The following is a 23,806-nucleotide window of genomic DNA, read 5'->3' as shown; positions in this document are numbered from 1 at the left end:
GTCTTCCAGAAAATCTACTTGAGGGAATGAACTTTCATCTTGACCTTTTAACACAGACAATAGTGATGGGCGCCTCCTTGTCCAAGGCACTTGGTCCCCGCAGAAACAGTCTTACCATGTCATCCTCATAGGGTTGAGAGTAGTACATTTAGCTCTGAAAGCCTTTCTGACATCCTTCCGGGCAAACTCCCACTTTTTTTTCCCAGTTGGATAATACAATGACCACGTATTACCTGAACAGACCAGAAGAGACAAGATTCAGACCTCTGCCCCTGGAAGCTCAAACAATCTTGAAATGGTTCATCTTCATAGATCTCAGGATTACAGCTGTCCATCTGCCAAGCATCCAGAATATTTAAGCGGGTGCCCTGAGCTGAACCAGTCAAGAGAACCACAAATAGGTGTTAAATGACAATGTCCTCCAACGCTTCTTTTACCATTGGGGTTTCCTTCAAATAGGCCTCTTTGCCAACGTTGAAAACAAGAAATGCCCAGACTATGCCATGAGGTTTTCCACTCGGGCATGTTGGTAAAGGCCCTGTGGATCAACTGTGTATATGTTTAACACAAAGGTCAATCCAATCAGCCCAGTAGGACTTGGGTAAACACTTCATAGGAAACAGTTGTCCCGTGGGACATATTTAAGGAAGTAACTATTTTGCAAGTATCTATTAATCAGGATTGCAGAAAAGGTGACAGCCTGGACAATATTGCTCATAGCGAGTTGTTACAACATGATCCACAGAGTGTATCCATGCACTGTAAAACGACCTTAGTAACAAGGGCTTGCAATAAAATCAATTTCAACACTCATATTTCCTGAAATATAATGCGGTTGTCACGGTTTCTGCAATCATGATTAATAGATACTTGCAATTGTTACTGTAAATAGACCATTTGTATCTGACACTGGCATGCCGCTGCCTTTATGATGAAAGTAATGTAACAGGCAATGCTCCTTTCCACATGGTGGACATGATGAACGAGTCTGTCACGTATGTACCTTGTTACTTAAACACAAGAGTTTATCTTTTATGACACTAGCCCAAGTGTGTGGTCTGTAATGATATGAAATTCTCTGCAGATTGGAAATTTGGCATTTGTGGTAAACTAGGTTGATGGTGATGTTTACGCTTTCACACACATGTAAATTATCAAACCAGTCGATTGTGTTTCTGATTATGTACTCTTTCCAGGCCATGACCTATTGAATCTTTCTGGGTGAACTGTGGCATTATGATGTAGGAGAACTTTGGTTGGTTGGCACTAAGGATAATATGGATAGTGAGAAAACAAAAGGATGGATTTTATACCTAAAGGGCCAGTTCTCTCTCTTATATGTACTCACAATAGTCAGATGAATTATCCTGATGACACCATACAAATAATCTTGGATCGAAACATGGATAGGAATTGCTTGATTTACAAACTTAGTCCCAAATAAGTAATACCTGTGATTGGTTAACGGCCTTCTGCACAAATTGTTAAAAAAATATATATATATTAATAGGGATTTTCAACAGTAGTTTGGTTTTATGTGCATGTAAGTCACTTCTGGACGTTTTTTTTTTTTTTCCACACACTGCGTTGTCTGCACTACTGTTCTGAACATTATCATGTTTTGCGCCTGCAAAAATAGTTGTGCACAAAAAAATATATTTAACCAGAGTTGAAATGAGAAAGACCCTGTGGTATTCATTACAAGGGAAACAGGCTTGACAATGAGGGCTGAGCCATGTGAGCCGTTTCTTCGCAAACTGAACCTCGCTTGCCTGAAGCATGCATAGGCATGTAGTCTGCCTTAACCACACGTGCATGTGAGTCAGATCAGGTGCAGGAGCAAGAAGCATCTGGAGAATAAAGTGGGGTTGGGGCCGGGTTTTGGGATGGGTACTTTTTAGGGGTGGGGGGGCGGGGGGGTCTTAGGTCTCAGGGTGGAGTCGGGTTAGTTTTTTTGGATGGCTGGATCGGGCTAGTGACCAATTTTACCAATTCACATTGGCATACTGGAACACCCTGATAATTCCCTAGTATATGGTACTGAGGTACACAGGGTATTGGGGTTCCAGGAGATCCATATGGGCTGCAGCATTTCTTTAGCCACCCATAGGGAGCTCTGACAATTCTTACACAGGCCTGCCACTGCAGCCTCAGTGAAATAACGTCCACGTTATTTCACAGCCATTTACCACTGCACTTAAGTAACTTATAAGTCACCTATATGTCTAACCTTTACCTGGTAAAGGTTTGGTGCAAAGTTACTTAGTGTGTGGGCACCCTGGCACTAGCCAAGGTGCCCCCACATTGTTCAGGGCAAATTCCCCGGACTTTGTGAGTGCGGGGACACCATTACACGTGTGCACTACACATAGGTCACTACCTATGTGTAGCTTCACAATGGTAACTCCGAATATGGCCATGTAACATGTCTAAGATCATATTATTGCCCCCTCTATGCCATCCTGGCATTGTTGGCACAATCCCATGATCCCACGGGTCTGTAGCACAGACCCTGGTACTGCCAAACTGCCTTTTCAGGGGTTTCACTGCAGCTGCTGCTGCTGCTGCCAACCCCTCAGACAGGTTTCTGCCCTCCTGGGGTCCAGCCAGGCCTGGCCCAGGATGGCAGAACAAAGGACTTCCTCAGAGAGAGGGTGTTACACCCTCTCCCTTTGGAAAATGGTGTGAAGGCAGGGGAGGAGTAGCCTCCCCCAGCCTCTGGAAATGCTTTCATGGGCACAGATGGTGCCCATTTCTGCATAAGCCAGTCTACACCGGTTCAGGGACCCCTCAGCCCTGCTCTGGCGTGAAACTGGACAAAGGAAAGGGGAGTGACCACTCCCCTGACCTGCACCTCCCCTGGGAGGTGCCCAGAGCTCCTCCAGTGTGCTCCAGACCTCTGCCATCTTGGAAATAGAGGTGCTGCTGGCACACTGGACTGCTCTGAGTGGCCAGGGCCAGCAGGTGACGTCAGAGACTCCTTCTGATAGGCTCCTTCAGGTGTTGCTAGCCTATCCTCTCTCCTAAGTAGCCAAACCCTCTTTTCTGGCTATTTAGGGTCTCTGCTTTGGGGATTTCCTTAGATAACGAATGCAAGAGCTCATCAGAGTTCCTCTGTATCTCTCTCTTCACCTTCTGCCAAGGAATCGACTGCTGACCGCGCTGGAAGTCTGCAAAACTGCAACAAAGTAGCAAAGACGACTACTGCAACTCTTTAACGCTGATCCTGCCGCCTTCTCAACTGTTTTCCTGGTGGTGCATGCTGTGGGGGTAGTCTGCCTCCTCTCTGCACTAGAAGCTCCGAAGAAATCTCCCGTGGGTCGACGGAATCGTCCCCCTGCAACCGAAGGCACCAAAGAACTGCATCACCGGTCCCCTGGGTCTCCTCTCAGCACGACGAGCGAGGTCCCTTGAATCCAGCAACTGTGTCCAAGTGACTCCCACAGTCCAGTGACTCTTCAGTCCAAGTTTGGTGGACTCCTTTGTGCAACTTCGGGTGAGCACCGTTTCACTCCTCTTCGTAGTGCCTGTTCCGGCACTTCTGCGGGTGCTGCCTGCTTCTGAGAGGGCTCCTTGTCTTGCTCGACGCTCCCTCTGTCCCCAGACGCAATTGGCGACATCCTGGTCCCTCCTGGGCCACAGCAGCATCCAAAACCCTAACCGCACGATTTGCAGCTAGCAAGGCTTGTTGGCGGTCTTTCGGCGGGAAAACACTTCTGCACGACTCTCCACGGCGTGGGGGATCCATCCTCCAAAGGGGAAGTCTCTAGCCCTTGTCGTTCCTGCAGAACCCTCAGCTTCTACTGTCCAGTAGCAGCTTCTTTGCGCCCACAGCTGGCATTTCCTGGGCATCTGCCCATCTCCGACTTGCTTGTGACTTTTGGACTTGGTCCCCTTGTTCCACAGGTACCCTCGACTGGAAATCCATAGTTGTTGCATTGCTGGTTTGTGTCTTTCCTGCAGAATTCCCCTATCACGACTTCTATGTCCTTTGGGGAACTTTAGTGCACTTTGCACTCACTTTTCAGGGTCTTGGGGTGGGCTATTTTTCTAACCCTTACTATTTTCTAATAGTCCCAGCGACCCTCTACAAGGTCACATAGGTTTGGGGTCCATTCGTGGTTCGCATTCCACTTTTGGAGTATATGGTTTGTGTTGCCCCTATCCCTATGTGTCCCCATTGCATCCTATTGTAACTATACATTGTTTGCACTGTTTTCTAAGACTATACTGCATATATTTGGTATTGTGTACATATATCTTGTGTATATTTGCTATCCTCATACTGAGGGTACACTCTGAGATACTTTGGCATATTGTCGTAAAAATAAAGTACCTTTATTTTTAGTATATCTGTGTATTGTGTTTTCTTATATTGTGCAAGTGACACTAGTGGTACTGTAGGAGCTTCACTCGTCTCCTAGTTCAGCCTAAGCTGCTCTGCTAAGCTACCATTATCTATCAGCCTAAGCTGCTAGACACCCTATACACTAATAAGGGATACCTGGGCCTGGTGCAAGGTGTAAGTACCCCTTGGTACTCACTACAAGCCAGTCCAGCCTCCTACACACAGATTTTATATATATATATATATATATATATATATATATATATATATATTATATATAGAGAGAGAGAGAGAGATTGTTTTTTTTACTAAAAGAAAAGGTTGCAGGGACATTATAGTTAGGCTCATATTTTAAACAGACTCTTATTATAAATGTACAAAACCATAGAATTTCACCTGTTATAGTTAGTTATCTCAAGTAACTGTAACTTGTGCCCCAAGGTAACTATAACTTACGCCCCCGCCATGCACAGTTATCTGATCAGTTATTTTACTGCAGATGTAACCGTGACATTATCAAAAATATCATTACTGCTGTATTTGTGGGGGAATTAGCAGTGCATGGCAAGGGTGCCCCCATCCCCAGGGCCTGGCCTATACATAAAATTATTTTTTGTGAGTAATGGGGGCCGATATGCCTGCCCTAGGGTATTTGCTACTGTATTGTTGCCCTACTCTGTTAGCTGCTGTATTTAAAGTGAATCTGAACTGTGGCTGAAAGGGAAGATGTACCTCCCCTAAAACCTGCCAGACTTGCTGTGGCCCAGAGGAATGCCAGAGCTGCCTGCCATTGTGGTTCAGTGGTGGGCCCCTCTGGGGAATGAGTAGCTCCTTTTACCAGTACCTCCCCTTGTGCTGTTGGTGTGGAGTGGGGACCGAAATATAATACTCTGCCTTTGTGCAGAGTTGCCCTTGAGCTGATATAGGCTACAACGGCCACTTCCAGGATTGAGCAGCATCCCATTGGCAGATACTTTGAGGCAGAGGGCGGCCTGGCCCTGGCTTGGAGAGTGGTTTGATTGCTTTTGGAGGCAGGCCCCTTGTGGCTGGGAAGAGTTGTGGGGACCGGACCAGTTGATTCAGTTCTTGACAATTGTAGATGAAGGGTGATAGGCCTTGTGAACGTGAGGTGAAAAGCATGCACCTGCTGAAAAAGATACTGATGGTGCTGAGAGCCCAGTCTGGCCTTATCCAACTGCTGTGCCTGGAGGCTTCTGACTACTGAGGAACTGTGGGGCTTGTACCTTCCCTGCTGGTGGTGGCTTAAAGCAGATGTGCTCTGGGATGGCTGGGTGAGGTTCCCTGCTCTACTAGTCCTTGGGTAATGCACATGAACTGCTGTTGGACACTGGAGTGACCTGATTGGCCTCCTTCCTTGTGCCTGAGTGAGTGAGTGGGAATGCAGCTGGACTATGTGGACCTTCGAATCAGGCAAGGGGAGAATTGGTAGAGCAATTTCTGAAGTTATGGATCCTGCACGAACCCCGGCCGCAGGGGCTGTCCACAAAGTTCTCGGTGGAAAAGGAACAAAGGGTGTTGATGGCAAGACCACTATCGGGGAGCGCCTGCAAGGGCCCTGAATCCCCGCATCCATAACTACATGTACAGAGACTGTATCTATAAAAGCAGCAAGATATGCCAACATCATTCAGTATGAAAACCATGAGATAACCATTTTTCCGGACTATACAAGGAAAGTGCACTTTCATATAAAATTGTTCCTGGGAGTGAAACAAAATCTATAGGCTTTGAAACTCAAATACATGTTGCTGTGCCCAGCCCGCCTTCAGGTTATAGCTCATGTAAAAAACAACTTATTTGAAATGTCAGTGCCTGACTAAAACTCGGAGTCAAGGCCCTAATGCAGAGAGCCATCCCTTCTCCACTCCATACTGGATGGAGCAGGCCCCAGGGTTTGGGTGGGACTGGTGACCAACCTAATGGGAAGGGATATGTTGCGGGAAGGTAAATACCATATATACTTATACAGGAGTATGATGCCATGCAAGTGGAGGGGTTTGTCTGTTTGAGTGCTCTTGGATGCCTTCTGTCTCTTCCTAAATGAGCAGGCGATGATGTGGATGGAAACCCTGATTCTGTTACAGAACCTTTTATCCTAGTGCAAGGCCAAAGCATCCCATACATAACTATTATGTTGAAGGAGGGGGAGGGGTGCAGGGCTGTAATCACTGCGAGAAGTGGACCATTTGCACAGGGTCACCCCATCTTACAGGACAGCTGGTGGGGTCGAAACTGTTTAAGTCCCTCCTGCTTTCAGCATCTTTGCTCTAGGCCTGCCAGAGACTGCCTGCAGATCATTGAGTAGACGAGGTAGAAGTGGTAGCAGACCCATTGGGCAGATGCATGGTTCTTGTACATCTCTTGGAGGACACTGAAATCTGCCTAGTAAACATTAATGCCCAAAATATTGACAACAAGCTATTCTTTGGATCGGTACAGTGTGTGGTCTCTCAGCACAGACTGGCACACAGGTAACCTATGTGCTTAAAAGACCCCTGTTTACACTGATCATCCTGATATGGTCTATTGAGCCCTTCAAAGATATGACTAAAGACTTGTTGGTGGCCAGCTAGAGAGAAGCTAGGCTGCTTCATTGCCGTTGACTTGTTCGTAAAAACGAAACAAAAAAAACAGGTTTCTGTCATTGAGCAGGCACCGGGGGTATGTGATGTGTTCTCGGGGTTATTTCATCCAGTATGCAACACTGGCTCACACCACTAGATAATTTGGAACACCTTCCCAGAAGCACCCACAGAAACAAATGTTGTGACAAAAGTATTAAGTCTGACTGGTAGCAGATGATTATTCACACACCCTTAGGCAGCCTTAGTGCAAGGTAATGGGTTGCTCAGAGCCTTAGCCTTGTGGTCTGAATCACACAGGAGAAAAGGTGCGAGTGGGTTAAACATATCTCTTTTACCCACTTTAAAATTAATACAAGTTCATTGTTACACACAGCCTACCTCACCCCAAATATATAGTTTACCCTTGTAGACTATTTGTATTAAGTAGGGGATGCAGACTTCTTGCATGGAGTTGTCCCCAGATTGCTGTGTTCAGGGATGAAGTAGTGGGTAGCTTGCAAGCGGCATTAGAAGCGCTTGAGCAATTCATAAAACAGTGCATATTGGGGATATATCCTAATAGGAACCCAGTGCTCATAGTGAAAATCCTATTTGTCAGTGTGGTTTGTCTTTCTCACTGGGATCCTGCTAGCCAGGACCGCAGTGCGCATAGTTTGTGGCCTAGTGTATGTGTTTTCAGTAGTGCTTAACCATGTCACTGAAGTTCTGTTAACTTCAGTACTTCTGCTATCTCTGCTTCCAAATTAGTCACTATAGTTTAGTGACTTTATTTACCAATTCCAGTTGACACACTGGACCCCTCTTATAAGTCCCTAGTATATGGTACCTAGGTACCCAGGGCATTGGGGTTCGAGGAGATCCTTATGGGCTGCAGCATTTCTTTTGCCACCCATAAGGAACTCAGACAAACCCTTTCACAGGACTGCCACTGCAGCATGCGTGAAATAGTGCCCACACTATTTCACAAATATTTTCACTGCACTTAAGTAACTTATAACCTATATGTCTAACCTTCATTTACTGAAGGCTAGGTGCAAAGTTACTAAGTGTGAGGGCACCCTTGCACTAGCAAAGATGCCCCCATGCAGTCCAGGGCCAATTCCCCAGACTTTGTGAGTGCGGGGACACCATTACACGTGTGCACTACATATAGGTCAATACCTATATGTAGCTTCACAATGGTAACCCCGAATATGGCCATGTAAGATGTCTAAGATCATGGAAGTGTCCCCCCATTCCAAAAGTGGTATAGGGGAGCCAGTTCCATGCATCCTGGGGGCTTCACCATGGACCCCCAGTACTGCCAAACCAGCTCTCTGAGGCTTGCACTGCAGCTACAGCTGCTGCCACCTCACACACAGGGTTCTGCCCTCCTGGGGTCTGAGCAGCTCAGTCCCAGGAAGGCAGAACAAAGCATTTCCTTTGGGAGGAGTGGGTTACACCATCTCCATTTTGGAAATAGGTGTTACAGGCTTGGGAGGGGTAGCCTCCTAGAGCCTCTGGAAATGCTTTGAAGGGCACAGAAGGTGCCCTCCTTGCATAAACCAGTCTACACCGGTTCAGGGACCCCCAGTCCCTGCTCTGGCGCGAAACTGGACAAAGGAAAGGGGAGTGACCACTCCCCTGTCCATCACCACCCCAGGGGTGGTGCCCAGAGCTCATCCAGTGTGTCCCAGACTTCAGCCGTCTTGTTTTCCAAGGTATTCTGGAGGCCTCTGAGTGGCCAGTGCCAGCAGGTGATGTCACAGACCTCTCCTGATAGGTCCATACTTGAGAAGGTAGCCAGTCCCCCTGTCGGGGCTATTTAGGGTCTCTCCTGTGGGTTTCTCTTCAGATTCTGCTTGCCAGTTTCCATCAGGAACCCTCTGCAACTACTACTTCATCCTCTGACCTCAGATCGACTGCAGACTGATCCAGGAACAGCTGTAACAGCAACAAAGTATCCAGAAGGGCTACTTTTCCTCTACAACTTCAGCTCCAGCCAGCAACTGCGACAGTTTCCACGGTGTACACGCTCTGGGGACTCCCTCTCATCACCCTGCACCAGAAGGACCGAAGAAATCTCCCATGGAGGGATAGAGTCACTTCCCTGCTCCAACAGGCACCTTCTAAGACGACAACCAGTTCTCTTGGACTCCTCTTCTTGGAACACAGGTCGTGGACCCCTTTGACACAGACTATACTAAGGTTCTGCTGTCCAAATTTGGAGGGGGTAAGATCTTGCCTTCCCCGTTTGCGACAGTACCCCTGTGCACCGCTCCATCTTCACCTCCTGAGGCCTCTGTGCACTATTTGCAAGAATCCTTCATGCACAGCCTGGCCCAGGTCCCCAGCACTCTATCCTGCGACGCTCAACTCGCTGAGTTGTTCTTGGAGGCGTGGGACCTTCTTTTGTAGTGCTGCAACAACCGCAATTTGCACCTTCTTTGTCCCAGTGTCCTGGGACCTTTGTGGGTGCTGCCTGGTCATCTATGGGTTCCCTCCAGTGTTGGGAGCCCAGTCTGCCTCCTCAGTCTGTGTTGAGGCCCCCAGGTCACTCCTGGGTCCAGGCAGCACCAATTTGACGCACTCCGCAACATTGCTTGAACCGAGGCTTGTTGGACGAATCCAGTGCCGAAACTCGCCTGCATCCAACATCTCCACGTGGGACATCCATTGATTCACGCAGGAACCTACAGCCATCTGTCCGTGGTACATTTCTGCAGTCTTCTTCCAACTGGAGATGTCTCTTTTGCACCTTCTTCTAGGTTGGCAGGGGCTCCTGCCCTTCCTGGAACCTTCTATGACTTCTGGACTTGGTCTCCTCTCTTTGCAGGTCTTCAGTTCCAGGAATCCACCATTCGTATTCCACTTTCCCCTGCTACAACACCCTCTGCGTGCTTCGTAGAATCTACAAAGGGATCCCAACCGAAACAAGAAAAACAGTAATTCAGGCCCTCTTCAGCAGTAGGCTCGAGTACGGCAACGTACTCTACGCAGGCATCCCGTCCAAACACCTGCAACGCCTCCAATGCATCCAAAACGCCTCCGCCTGACTCATCCTCAACATCCCCCCTGCAGCCACATCACCCCCCACCTGAGAGACCTGCACTGGCTCCCCATCGACGAGAGGATCACCTTCAAGCTCCTCACCCACGCACACAAGGCACTCCACAACACGGACCAGCCTACTTTAACTACAGACCCAGCTTCAACACCCCCACCAGGCAACTCCGCTCTACCAACCTCGCCTCCATCCCCCGCATCCAACGCAAATCCTCCGGCGGCAGATCTTTTTCCTACCTCGCCGCCAAGACCTGGAATACCCACCCGTCTGACCTTAGACAAATCCAGGACCTGCTCACTTTCAGAAGACACCTCAAAACCTGGCTCTTCGAACAGTAGCAACACCCCCCCCAGCGCCTTGAAACCCTCACAGGTATGTAGTGCGCTTTATAAATAGTCTGAGTGATTGATTGATTGATTGATTGACTTTCTTAGTATATGGTTTGTGTTGCCCCTAGACCTATTTTCTCCTATTGCATTCTATAGCATTTCCTACTGTTTGCACTGTCCTATGTCTAAATACTTAACTTATTTTGGTGTCTAGTATATATATTGTGTATAATACTTACCTCCAGAAGGAGTATAGTTTCTAAGATATTTTTGGCCTTGTGTCACTAAAATAAACTACATGTTCGATGGCATCTGTCGCTGTAGATACACATGTTGTGCATAGCCCGCCATCTGGTGTTGGGTCGGAGTGTTACAAGTTGTTTTTCTTCGAAGAAGTCTTTCGAGTCACGGGACCGAGGGACTCCTCCTCTTTGTCTCTATTGCGCATGGGCGTCGACTCCATCTTCGATTGTTTTCTTTCCGCCATCGGGTTCGGACGTGTTCCTTTCGCTCCGGGTTTCGGAACGGAAAGTTAGCTCAAAATCAGAAAATTACGTCGGTATTGTTGCGTTCGGGATCGGGTTAGATAGAATCGACACCGAATCGAATCGTTAAGATCTACGTTGCCCTTCGGGGTAGTTTTCGATCCCCCGCCAGGGCCTGGTCGGCCCGACCGCGTGTAACGTCGACGCTGATGTGTCCTAAATGCCACAACAAATACCCATATACGGACCAACATTCGGTCTGTAACCTGTGCCTGTCGCCCGAGCACAGGGAAGAAACTTGTGAGGCCTGTCGTGCGTTCTGGTCCCGAAAAACGCTCCGTGACCGTCGAGCCAGAAGACTGCAAATGGCGTCCACGCCGACAGGACACCGAGAGTTCGAGGAACAAAAAGAAGTAGAAGCCTTCTCGATCCCTGAATCGGACTCAGACGAACTAGACGACCAGGAAACAGTGAGTAAGACATCGAAGATAGCACACAAGAAAACTGACAAGGCCCAGGGGTTCTTGACTTGTGTATAAGTACTGTGTAACTATAGTGGTATTACATGAGCTTTGCATGTCTCCTAGTTCAGCCTAAGCTGTTCTGCTACAGCTACCTCTATCACCCTAAGCTGCTAGAACACTACTACATTTCACTAATAAGGGATTGCTGGACCTGGTATAAGGTGTAAGTACCCAAGGTACCCACTACAAACCAGGCCAGTCTCCCACAGGAAGTAATGGGTTAATGGCCGTTATTAGCTACACCAAAAGTGATAAAAAAGAAAATCAGCCTTGTGAAAAGGTGCCATTCTCTCAAGATAAATGCAAAGGGCTCTAGGCAAATCCATTGAATGGAGAAGGATCTTATCCTTGGATGATGGTGAAGGAAAGAATGCTAGAAGAACAATATTGTAGGAGTCTGGCCTTGCTTGTAGTGGGTACCAGAGGTACTTACACCTTGTGCCAGGTCCAGTTATCCCTTATTAGTGTAGAAGAGGTGTTTTTAGCAGCTTAGGCTGATAGAAGGTAGCTATGGCAAAGCAGCTTAGGCTGAACTAGGAGACATGTAAAGCTCCTACTATACCACTGGTGTCATATGCACAATATCATAAGAAAACACAATACACAGATATACTAAAAATAAAGGTACTTTATTTTCATGACAATATGCTAAAAGTATCTCAGTGAGTACCCTCAGTATGAGGATAAGATATATACACAAGATAGATGTACACACACCAAAATTATGCAAGTATTAGCCAAAGGAAGTAATGCAAGCAATGTAAAGTTACAGTAGATTGCAGTAGGAGCACATAGGTATAGGGGCAACACAAACCATATACTCCAAAAGTAGAATGCGAACCACAAATGGACCCCAAACCTATGTGAGCTTGTAGAGGGTCGCTGGGACTGTAAGAAAACAGTGAGGGTTAGAAAAATAACCCACCCCAAGACCCTGAAAGGTAGGTTTAAAGTGCATCTACTACCCCCAGAGAGCACAGACGTTGTGATAGGGGGTTTCTGCAGGAAGAACAAACACCAGCAAGGCGACAACAGTGGATTTCCGGACCTGAGTACATGTAAGACAAGGGGACCAAGTCCAAGAGTCCCGACAGTGTCGAGAGTGGGCAGGAGCCCAGGAAATGCCAGCTGAGGGTGCAAGGAAGCGGCCACCGGATGGAAGAAGCTTGGTGTTCTGCAAGAACGAAGAGGACTAGGAACTTCCCCTTTGGAGGATGGATGCCCCACGTCATGAAGAAGCTTGCAGAGGTGTTCCCACGCAGAAAGACCGCAAACAAGCCTTGCTAGCTGCGAGGGTCGCGGTTAGGATTTTTGGATGCTGCTGTGGCCCAGGAGAGACCAGGATGTCACCACTTGGATGAGGAGACAGAGGGGGCGCCCAGCAAGTCAGGGAGCCCTCACAGAAGCAGGCAGGACCCGCAGAAGTACCTGAACAGGCACTTAGAAGAAAAGTGAACCAGAGTCCACCCGAAGTCACAAAAGGGAGTCCCACGACGCCGGAGGATAACTCAGAAGGTTGTGCACTGCAGGGTAGAGTGTCGGGACCCAGGCTTGCCTGTGCACAAAGTAAATCCTGGAAGAGTGCACAGGAGCCGAAGCAGCTGCAAATCATGCGGTACCCAGCAATGCAGTCTAGCGTGGGGAGGCAAGGACTTACCTCCACCAAACTTGGACTGAAGAGTCACTGGACTGTGGGAGCCACTTGGACAGAGTTGTTGAGTTCCAGGGACCACGCTCGTCGTGCTGAGAGGGGACCCAGAGGACCGGTGATGCAGTCTTTTGTTGCCTGCGGTTGCAGGAGGGAAGATTCTGTCGACCCACTGGAGATTTCTTCAGAGCTCCTGGTGCAGAGAGGAGGCAGGCTATCCACAGAGCATGCACCACCTGGAAACAATCGAGAAAGCCAGGAGGATGAAGCGATACAAGGTTGCTAGTAGTCGTCTTGCTACTTTGTTGCGGTTTTGCAGGCGTCCTGAGCAGTCAGCGATCGATCCTTTGGCAGAAGGTGAAGAGGGAGATGCAGAGGAACTCTGGTGAGCTCTTGCATTCGTTATCTGGTGAGATCCCGAAAGCAGAGACCCTAAATAGCCAGAAAAGGATGTTTGGCTACCTAGGAAGGAGGATTGGCTACCAAGAGAGGTAAGAGCCTATCAGAAGGAGCCTCTGACGTCACCTGCTGGCAGTGGCCACTCAGAGCAGTCCAGTGTGCCACAAACACCTCTGTTTCCAAGATGGCAGGGGTCTGGGACACATTGGAGGAGCTCTGGGCACCTCCCCTGGGAGGTGCAGGTCGGGGGAGTGGTCACTCCCCTTTCCTTTGTCCAGTTTCGCGCCAGAGCAGGGCTGGGGGGTCCCTAAACCGGTGTATACTGGCTTATGCTGAGATGGGCACCATCTGTGCCCATCAAAGCATTTCCAGCGGCCGGGGGAGGCTACTCCTCCCCAGCCTTCACACCTATTTCCAAAGGGAGAGGGTGTTACACCCTCTCTCAGAGGAAATCCTTTGTTCTGCCTTCCTGGGCCAGGGCTGCCTGGACCCCAGGAGGGCAGAAACCTGTCTGAGGGGTTAGCAGCAGCAGCAGCTGCAGTGGAGACCCCGGAAAAGCAGTTTGGCAGTACCTGGGTTATGTGCTAGAGACCCGGGGGATCATGGAATTGTCCCCCCAATGCCAGAATGGCATTGGGGTGACGATTCCATGATCTTAGACATGTTACATGGCCATGTTCGGAGCTACCATTGTGATGCTGTACATAGGTAGTGACCTATGTACAGTGCACGCGTGTAATGGTGTCCCCGCACTCACAAAGTCTGGGGAATTTGCCCTGAACGATGTGGGGCACCTTGGCTAGTGCCAGGGTGCCCACACACTAAGTAACTTTGCACCCAACCTTCACTAGGTGAAGGTTAGACTTATAGGTGACTTATAAGTTACTTAAGTGCAGTGGTAAATGGCTGTGAAATAACGTTGACGTTATTTCACTCAGGCTGCACTGGCAGGCCTGTGTAAGAATTGTCAGATCTCCCTATGGGTGGCAATAGAAATGCTGCAGCCCATATGGATCTTCTGGAACCCCAATACCCTGGGTACCTCAGTACCATATACTAGGGAATTATATGGGTGTACCAGTATGCCAATGTGAATTGGTAAATTTAGTCACTAGCCTGTTAGTGACAAATTTGGAAAGCAGAGAGAGCATAACCACTGAGGTTCTGGTTAGCAGAGCCTCAGTGAGACAGTTAGTCATCACACAGGGAACACATACAGGGCACATACTTATGAGCACTGGGGCCCTGCCTGGCAGGGTCCCAGTGACACATAGACTAAAACAACATATATACAGTCAGTGAAATATGGGGGTAACATGCCAGGCAAGATGGTACTTTCCTACAAATATCTTGACACATGAAAAGGAAACCTTGGGCAAAAAGGAGGATCAGGTCGAAGAACAACCTTGTCCTGGAAAAATCTGAGGTACGTTAAATAGGACAGTAAAGTACTAATCCCTACCAAATGCCTGCCTGAAGTGAGTGCATCAACAAAAAACACTTTGAGAGTTAAAAACTCCAAAGAAACAGAAGGAAGTGGCTCAAAAAGATCCCTCTGGATGGCACCAAGGGTAAGGCCGAAGAGGGGACGTGAGAATGAACTGTTGGTCTTTTTAGAAGAAAAAGCTTCTGAGCAAACAAGAAGCCAGAGTCTCAAGCTGCAGAAGAGAGTCCCGTCTACAGGCTTTAACAGCTGCCCACTAGCTATGCAATGTGGATACTGACAAGCCTAAAAGAAACCCATTTCTAATTAACTCCAAAACATGACCTTCTTCACAAGTGATTGGAGACAAACCTCCTGAAGCACACCAGGAAGCAAAATCTTTCCAAAGTCTCTCATTAATTGTCTCCATTGAGACATGAGATAATGAACCAGATGGAAGAGGTGACTGCTAGCCCAAGGAACCAGAAACAGAGCTACTGCCATGTCTCCTGGAACTCTCAGCCATTCCCTTGCTGGAGCTGCAGATTTTTGGGAGCGGAACCCGAAGGCAGGCCTTAAGCCTTTGTTGTTGGAAAGGCAGTAGAAACACCCTCCCTTCCTTTGTGTTGAGAAGCGCACCAATGAAGACAAGCTCTTGAGTCCGAAGAAGTTGAGATTTGCCTGTGTTGAGAATGAAACCATAATCTTCAAAACATGACTGGACCATCTGAACAGCTTCCAGGCCGTTAGGGAAAGATGAAGCCAAAATCAGCCAATCATCCAAGTAGGGATAAAGTAAAACACCCACACATTGAAGAATCCCTACCAGAAACCCCACCAAGGGTGTAAAGTTTTAATGAAGATTCTGAGGGCAGATGCCAAACCAAAAGGCAGGACACAGAACTAAAAATGTTATCCTAGTGAATAGAACCTTAATAATTTCTGTTAAAAAGGATGAATCGGAATGTGAAAATAAGCGTCCAGATGGTAAAAGGAAGCCAAGAAGGAGAGAGGAGAAATAAGAGGCAAAACTTTCTACAGACTCACCATTTTGAATGTTTGATGAGAAATATAGCAGTTGACTGACTTCAGATCGCTCACCACAAGAAAATCCACCATTCTTTTCTGGACCAAGGACACCAGAGGCTCCTTTCTGGAGAAGATTGTAAATACCTCTTTGAAGACCACGAAGCTTTTGAGGATTCTGAGGATTGAGTCATGACAAAAAACTCCTGTCGAAGGGAGGAAGACTATATTTTTATCTGTCTTACACCAGTTGGAGAACCCAGGTGTTGGTAATATTATTTTCCAGATAGATAATTTTTTTTTTTTTTTTTTTTTAGATGATCCATTCCCCCGCTCTGTCATGCTTTCACCTTGGATACAGCGACTGTTGGGATGGAGGGAAGTTTTCCGGGACTTATTGCTGGAGAGGGTGCCACTGTCTCATCCCCTCTCATGAAAGGGCTGTGGTTTGGAATTTGCCAAGGATTGAGCAAATACCCTTTTGATAGGAAATCCTCTCACTGTTGAAGGACTCTTCAGTGGCACCAGAAGTTTGCGATATTCTACTGACTTCTTTAAAAGCTCCTCTACCTGGGGACCAAAGGGCTTACATCCATTAAAGGGTCAGTGACTAAATGTCAGACCAACCATTGAGTCCACTTTAATAGAAAGAAACCCCTCTTGGAAGTTCAAGAGGGGATCATTTTTTTGCCAAAAATCTTGTGAAACAGTATTTTTCCACTTCAGCCCACTCTCAAGACAAGAGCCCGCAAACCATTTCATGGATAACAGAGCATCAGGCTCCTTTTGCGGTACTGGTGGAAAAGTCCTTCTCTTCTGGCTGGGGAAAAGGCTCTGAAAAGGAAAAGTTGTCCCTTAGACGAGTTAAAACGTCTTTTAACTCACACCCTTTAATACATTTGCCCCTGTGTTCCTCATCATCTGAGACATCAAAGTCTGGGGTAGGTGACAGCCTAGGGACCATTGAAGCAGGCAAATCTTCCTTGGCTATAAAATAAGCTTCTGCTACCTTGAAGAACATGCAGATCCACTCCAGCAGGTTGCCTAGAGGTGGATGCAGCAGACTCCTCCCCAGAGCCTGTCTAACCTGTTCGCTCTTAGTTGCTCACCTCTCCTCCAGTGCACTTGCTTCACCGTGTCATGGAGAAGAGAGCAAGCCGGCTGGAAGATGCAGCCCTTTTTGCTTCACCTGTTGCCTAGCAAAACAGAAGCACTGCCAAAATACACCAAATAACACCATTACTGAATGGAGTGCTGTACATTACAAAAGCCGGTCTCCGCTCTAGCGAAGGCAGAAGTACCTGAAACCGCCTACCTCTCTGATCTTTTGGTTTTACTAAAATTATAAATATTTGTGTTTTACCTCCAGGGGCTTTCAGCCAGGCCTCCTTACCCATTGGTCTGTTGTGTCATGCACATTTTTCTTCCACTGAGTACAGCATGGGGCAATGGGTCAGCCTACAACAGCCGCTGGCTAACTTCACTGTGAGTAGCAGCAAGAAGGACATCTGGGCACAAGGTAGTTTCTTTCAGTTACAGGGACTACTATGGCAATGTGTGATGATTTTTTTTTTTTTTTTTTTTTTTTTTTACTTTTAGCAAGCTTTTTTTTTTAATTTTTTTTTTTTATATTGGAGATGGCTCATAGCTTCCCCCAACAATGTGTTGACCTGTTGCAAAAACAATGACACAACAAAACTGGCATTAACAAAGCCAGAAGGGTGGCAACTAATGACATATCTATTAGATTTATCTTTGCTTGTTTATTTTAAGTTCAAGTTACTTGTTTCAATAACTGTTAAATCCAGTATTCAGTCATACAGCCCAGACACCAGCACTCCTCTTTGACTTGGGCAGGGGAAAGGGGCTCATGGAAGGTTTCTGTGTGGATGTGGGGAACGTTTTTGGAAGAAAATGTAACTCTGCCTTCAACTAAGTACTGTGCCTCCTTCTTTTATCCTCTAATCAGTCTGACAATTCAAATCCTGTGACTCAAAGGGGTAATGGATTAATATCATTTGAATATAATCTTTAGGAAATGTTTTAATTTCTAGTGAGACATTAAGTTAAAGATGGAGTAGTGAAAGTTTCTTTTCAGTATATGTGATTTTTTTTTGTTCTGAGCACACCATTGTCTCTCCCAGTATGTAATGGCAATGCTGGCAGTGATTATGGATACATTCCCCTAAGTGGATGTGTTCAGTGTTAAGCAAGCATGTGAACAAAAGTGTTTTGATATGTGATTGTGCAAGCACATTGTACTTGCTTGCATGGGAAGTTGTGAACTGCTCTACACACAAACTGACAAATTACAGTAATCTATTCACGCTCAATCTACCCCTTGCCTCTGCAGAATTTGTGATTTCTGATGATGCTGGACAACAGATGATTTCAATCAGTGACGCGTTCATTAAAGGTAATGAAACAGTATTTAATTTATCTGGCCAGAAGTTGCTAAATGACAGATGGGCTTTTCCTAATACTTTACAAAATGCACTTCTCCGATTTGATTACTGGCTTACTTAAATGGGTCTCTCTGGCTTTAAGATGAAATTGCTTGTTTGGCACGTGGAAGTGGATAAGCTCCAAAATCTTTCATTTTCGAATAATAAACATTAAGGGCCTGTTTAGATCTTGGCGGATGGGTTACTCCATCAAAACGGTGATGGATATCCTGTGCGCTGAAATCGAAATTCCATAGGAAATAATGAGTTTTAGATTTCGGCAGACGGGACATCCGTCACAGTTGTGATAGAGCAATCTGTCCACTAATATCTAAATCAGGCTGTACGTTTTTTATTTCAGTTCCTATTAATAAAACATTATCAATACAGGCATTACATTAACAAGGTACACCACCTTGTGACTTATTGCGCCAACCAAGTAGATACTGATTCTGGTTGCATGGCCTACATGTTTTGACGATGCATATTTAGAGACATAACTAGTTCTTTCTCACTGGGCGTTACACAGCCTTTTTTGTGAGATATTCAAGGCAATCTATTGTTGTAGGACTGTTGAGCTACAGTCTTAGAACTTCATGTGAAATGAGCAAGAATAGCTCTTCTCTGATTTATACAGATCTATGTCACATTCCTGCTTTACAGAATCTCTTTTTAACCGAAGAGTGGAGGAGAAATCAAAAGACCTAGCATTCACCCCTCTTGGATGGCATACCTCCAGTCTGGAGCTGCTGAGGGAAGAAAATGGAGAGAAGCAAGCTATGGAGAGGTTACTGTAAGTGAACTCAAACATCTTTTTTCCTTGGACCTCTGTAAGGTCTTGGTAGGGTTACCATTCACTGTAACTCTGGGCCAATGCTACACCATTAGACTGTTTAATGCTTTTATTTTAGATGTCCTTGCAGTCTTGATTTTTCACTCTTGCTCTTTGGGAAATGTAAGAAGACCACAAAGAACTGGTTTGTGACCAGGATTCTTGAAATACAGTATGGGAGATAGTTGTCGTTACTCTAATTGTTCTCCAAACTGACAGTGATTGCCTGCTCTCGTCTACACTGAATTACAGCTTTTTCAAAAACCTGCCTGCAACATCTTAGTAGTTCAGTCCTGCATATTGTCTTAATCTGCCTTAAATGTATAATTGAATAGTATTATATGTATGCGTTTGTTTAGCTAAAGCACATCTTCCATGAAATATGAGCCGCCTGTCCTGTCTTGGAGACATTTTTTTTCACTATGCAGTTACTAAAGTCTTGAAGACCGCTTGAGAAAAAATGCTTTATAGTAAGATACTTTTAATTACATCTGTATAAATGTAGCTGAAATAACTGTACTGTCCACAAGTATAGTGGACTCAAAAAACAAATCAATAAGGAAAATATATTAATTCTTTATGTTCACATTCCCTTATTTTTTAAACACCAATGTGGCAGACATTCAATGGCCCACGTTAGCTGTCACTTTCTCTCCAATGCAAATCCAGATTCATCTGTGATTTTCCCATTTTATTTCCTCAAATGTGAATGGTAACTGGTGCTTAAAGTGTGATTTTCGCAGTTAAAACCTTGCACAGTTCATGTAGGTAAACACCACACATTCCTGAGATTGTGCATCTCTGAACAGGAGAAGGAAAACAAACAGTATTACCACATTAATTCCTTAACTAGGGTAATAGCTCGCCCTGTACATACCACTTGTTTGCATAGGTATTTATTTGGCCCACAGTTGAACCCAGGATGTTAATGGAGAAGGACTGAACTTCAGTGGTGCCTATTTTATTTCCTATAAGGTAAAAGGCTGAGCCACTTAGCATTTAAGTCTGCAACTCGTATGTTTTAGGGTTATCTACATCAGTTGCATTATCCCACAGTTATTTGTCTTGTTTAAATTGAAAGCCACATGCACAGTCATTTTTTTTTGTGTAGTAGTGCTTTAGAAGTTGACTGAAAAGTTAGAACACAACAAGATTTGTGAAAAAAATATACGGCAGGTGTTGATCTTGGGAAGAGAATTCTCTTTAGTCTAATTATCGGTCTGAAAAAGTATATTTTTGTATGGGAACCTTGGTTCCATTGAATGATTTACTTTTTGGTAACTATTTTTTAGCTTTCTTTGTTTGACCCTTAATATGCATTTATCAGTAAAAATTTCATGACACTTCATTGCTCTTATTCATCTAAGTTCCTTATGTCATGAAGGCGCATCATGTAGGAAAGGTGCAGTAACACTTGTTTTGGTTTTTAACAGATTTTATTGAATTATTCATCTACATAATACCAATAGGCCATATCATGCTGTAGCGATGCAGATAATCAGTATACATCAGGTATATCAGTTAAGACCTTCACACTTCCCTTTTTGAGTTCCCAAACTACCCTCTCACCCTCCCTCCCTCCTTTAGTAGCGTTCTCTTGTCAGCAGGATACATTGTTGTTTCCCAGTGACTTTTATAGCAATGTACAGGAAGAAACTTGCAGCACAGATTGCTGGGGGTAGCCGCATGGAACACTTAGCAAGTAGAGAGGGGCCCCTGGCCTCCTTTGCTCAGTCAGGGGGTCAGTGACGTCCCGGCCATCAGGGGATGTCCTCTGAGAAGGGGGATCTGGGTTTTCCAGACAAGGCACCATTGCTTCCAAGGCTCTGGCTGCATCCAGCGAGCCCCTCTCTCTCCTGGCTTCCCTAAAAAGGACCTCTCCATCACAGCTCACCCATCTGTCAATCTCTCTAGGCTTCACTGTTGTATAGGATCCCCTGGCTGCCTTCTAGTTTACTATAATTTCCCTCTTAGCGAGTATAAAGGCTAAGTCCTAAAATCTACTAGTCATTTTGGTCTTAGCAGTGTGTGGGAACCAGGTCAGCAGGCAGTGACCTGGGAATTTAGGGACCTCCCTCAGTGTGATGTCCCTGACTATGGCAGTGATTTCCTTCTAGAAGGCCTCTAGCAATGGGCGGTCCCAGAACATATGCAGAAATTCAGCCCCAAACCTCCCACATCTCAGGCTAGCTGTTCCAGCTGTAGTAAAATACTTATTCACCCTTTCCGGGGTGAGGTATGCCCTGTGGAAGACATCATAGTTAATCAGCTTAAACCACGCATTCTGCAAGACTTTGGGTTCCCAGTCTAATAAAGTGTCCCAGTCACCCTCTGGTTCACCAGGCCTTTCTCCCGCCTGTAGGAAAGTACCATCTTGTCTGGCATGTTACCCCCATATTTCACTGTATATATGTTGTTTTAGTCTGTGTCACTGGGACCCTGCCAGGCAGGGCCCCAGTGCTCATAAGTATGTGCCCTGTATATGTTCCCTGTGTGATGCCTAACTGTCTCACTGAGGCTCTGCTAACTAGAACCTCAGTGGTTATGCTCTCTCTGCTTTCCAAATTTGTCACTAACAGGCTAGTGACCAATTTCACCAATTTACATTGGCATACTTGTACACCCATATAATTCCCTAGTATATGGTACTGAGGTACCCAGGGTATTGGGGTTCCAGGAGATCCCTATGGGCTGCAGCATTTCTTTTGCCACCCATAGGGAGCTCTGACAATTCTTACACAGGCCTGCCAGTGCAGCCTGAGTGAAATTAGCCAAGGTGCCCCCACATCGTTCAGGGCAAATTCCCCAGACTTTGTGAGTGCGGGGACACCACTACACGAGTGCACTGTACATAGGTCACTACCTATGTACAGCGTCACAATGGTAACTCCGAACATGGCCATGTAACATGTCTAAGATCATGGAACTGTCACCCCAATGCCATTCTGGCATTGGGGGGACAATTCCATGATCCCCCGGGTATCTAGCACAGAACCCGGGTACTGCCAAGCTGCCTTTCCGGGGTCTCCACTGCAGCTGCTGCTGCTGCCAACCCCTCAGACAGGTTTCTGCCCTCCTGGGGTCCAGGCAGCCCTGGCCCAGGAAGGCAGAACAAAGGACTTCCTCTGAGAGAGGGTGTAACACCCTCTCCCTTTGGAAATAGGTGTGAAGGCTGGGGAGGAGTAGCCTCCCCCAGCCTCTGGAAATGCTTTGATGGGCACAGATGGTGCCCATCTCTGCATAAGCCAGTCTACACCGGTTCAGGGATCCCCCAGCCCTGCTCTGGCGTGAAACTGGACAAAGGAAAGGAAAGGGGAGTGACCACCCCCCTGACCTGCTCCTCCCGGGGGAGGTGCCCAGAGCTCCTCCAGTGTGTCCCAGACCTCTGCCATTTTGGAAACAGAGGTGTTTGTGGCACACTGGACTGCTCTGAGTGGCCAGTGCCAGCAGGTGACGTCAGATGCTCCTGATAGGCTCTTACCTCTCTTGGTAGCCAATCCTCTTCCCAGGTAGCCAAACCTCCTTTTCTGGCTATTTAGGGCCTCTGCTTTGGGGATCTCACCAGATAACGAATGCAAGAGCTCACCAGAGTTCCTCTGCATCTCCCTCTTCACCTTCTGCCAAAGGATCGACCGCTGACTGCTCAGGAAGCCTGCGAAACCGCAACAAAGTAGCAAGACGACTACTAGCAACCTTGTATTGCTTCATCCTGCCGGCTTTCTCGACTGTTTCCAGGTGGTGCATGCTCTGGGGGTAGCCTGCCTCCTCTCTGCACCAGGAGCTCTGAAGAAATCTCCCGTGGGTCGACGGAATCTTTCCCCTGCATCACCGGTCCTCTGGGTCCCCTCTCAGCATGACAAGTGTGGTCCCTGGAACTCAGCAACTCTGTCCAAGTGACTCCCACAGTCCAGTGACTCTTCAGTCCAAGTTTGGTGGAGGTAAGTCCTTGCCTCCCCTCGCTAGACTGCATTGCTGGGTACCGCATGATTTGCAGCTGCTCCGGCTCCTGTGCACTCTTTCAGGATTTCCTTCGTGCACAGCCAAGCCTGGGTCCCTGACACTCTAACCTGCAGTGCATAACCTTCTGAGTTGTCCTCTGGCATCATGGGACTCCCTTTTGTGACTTCGGGTGGACTCCGGTTCACTTTTCTTCTAAGTGCCTGTTCAGGTACTTCTGCGGGTGCTGACTGCTTCTGTGAGGGCTCCCTATATTGCTGGGCGCCCCCTCTGTCTCCTCATCCAAGTGGCGACATCCTGGTCCCTCCTGGGCCACAGCAGCACCCAAAAACCCTAACCGCGACCCTTGCAGCTAGCAAGGCTTGTTTGCGGTCTTTCTGCATGGGAACACCTCTGCAAGCTTCTTCACGACGTGGGACATCCATCCTCCAAAGGGGAGGTTCCTAGTCCTCTTCGTTCTTGCAAAACACCAAGCTTCTTCCATCCGGTGGCAGCTTCCTTGCACCCTCAGCTGGCATTTCCTGGGCTCCTGCCCACTCTCGGCACTGTCGCGACTCTTGGACTTGGTCCCCTTGTCTTACAGGTACTCAAGTCCGGAAATCCTCTGTTGTTGCATGGCTGGTGTTTGTTCTCCTTGCAGAATCCCCCTATCACGACTTCTGTGCTCTCTGGGGGTAGTAGGTGCACTTTACACCTACCTTTCAGGGTCTTGGGGTGGGCTATTTTTCTAACCCTCACT

The 23,806-nt window shown here is 47.0% G+C and overlaps 1 protein-coding gene across 5 annotated transcripts in view; it reads left to right on the top strand.

Annotated features, from left to right (window-relative positions):
* PIKFYVE (phosphoinositide kinase, FYVE-type zinc finger containing) overlaps nt 1-23,806 on the top strand; it is a 1,212,885-nt gene that overhangs the window by 206,881 nt on the left and 982,198 nt on the right. For all 5 annotated transcript variants that reach the window (XR_011201631.1, XM_069225943.1, XM_069225942.1 and 2 more), the window contains 2 exons: nt 18,188-18,250; nt 18,942-19,071. Coding sequence is in view for 4 of the 5 variants with exons in the window: in XM_069225943.1 (XP_069082044.1) it covers nt 18,188-18,250; nt 18,942-19,071 (193 nt within the window). In the remaining variant the exon portion in view is untranslated. The remainder of the gene's footprint in view (nt 1-18,187; nt 18,251-18,941; nt 19,072-23,806) is intronic.

Source organism: Pleurodeles waltl, chromosome 3_1 (genome assembly GCF_031143425.1).
Source record: "Pleurodeles waltl isolate 20211129_DDA chromosome 3_1, aPleWal1.hap1.20221129, whole genome shotgun sequence".
Lineage (NCBI taxonomy): Eukaryota > Metazoa > Chordata > Amphibia > Caudata > Salamandridae > Pleurodeles > Pleurodeles waltl.
The sequence above is the reverse complement of the archived record's forward strand: the minus strand, read 5'-3'. Positions and strand labels throughout refer to the sequence as shown.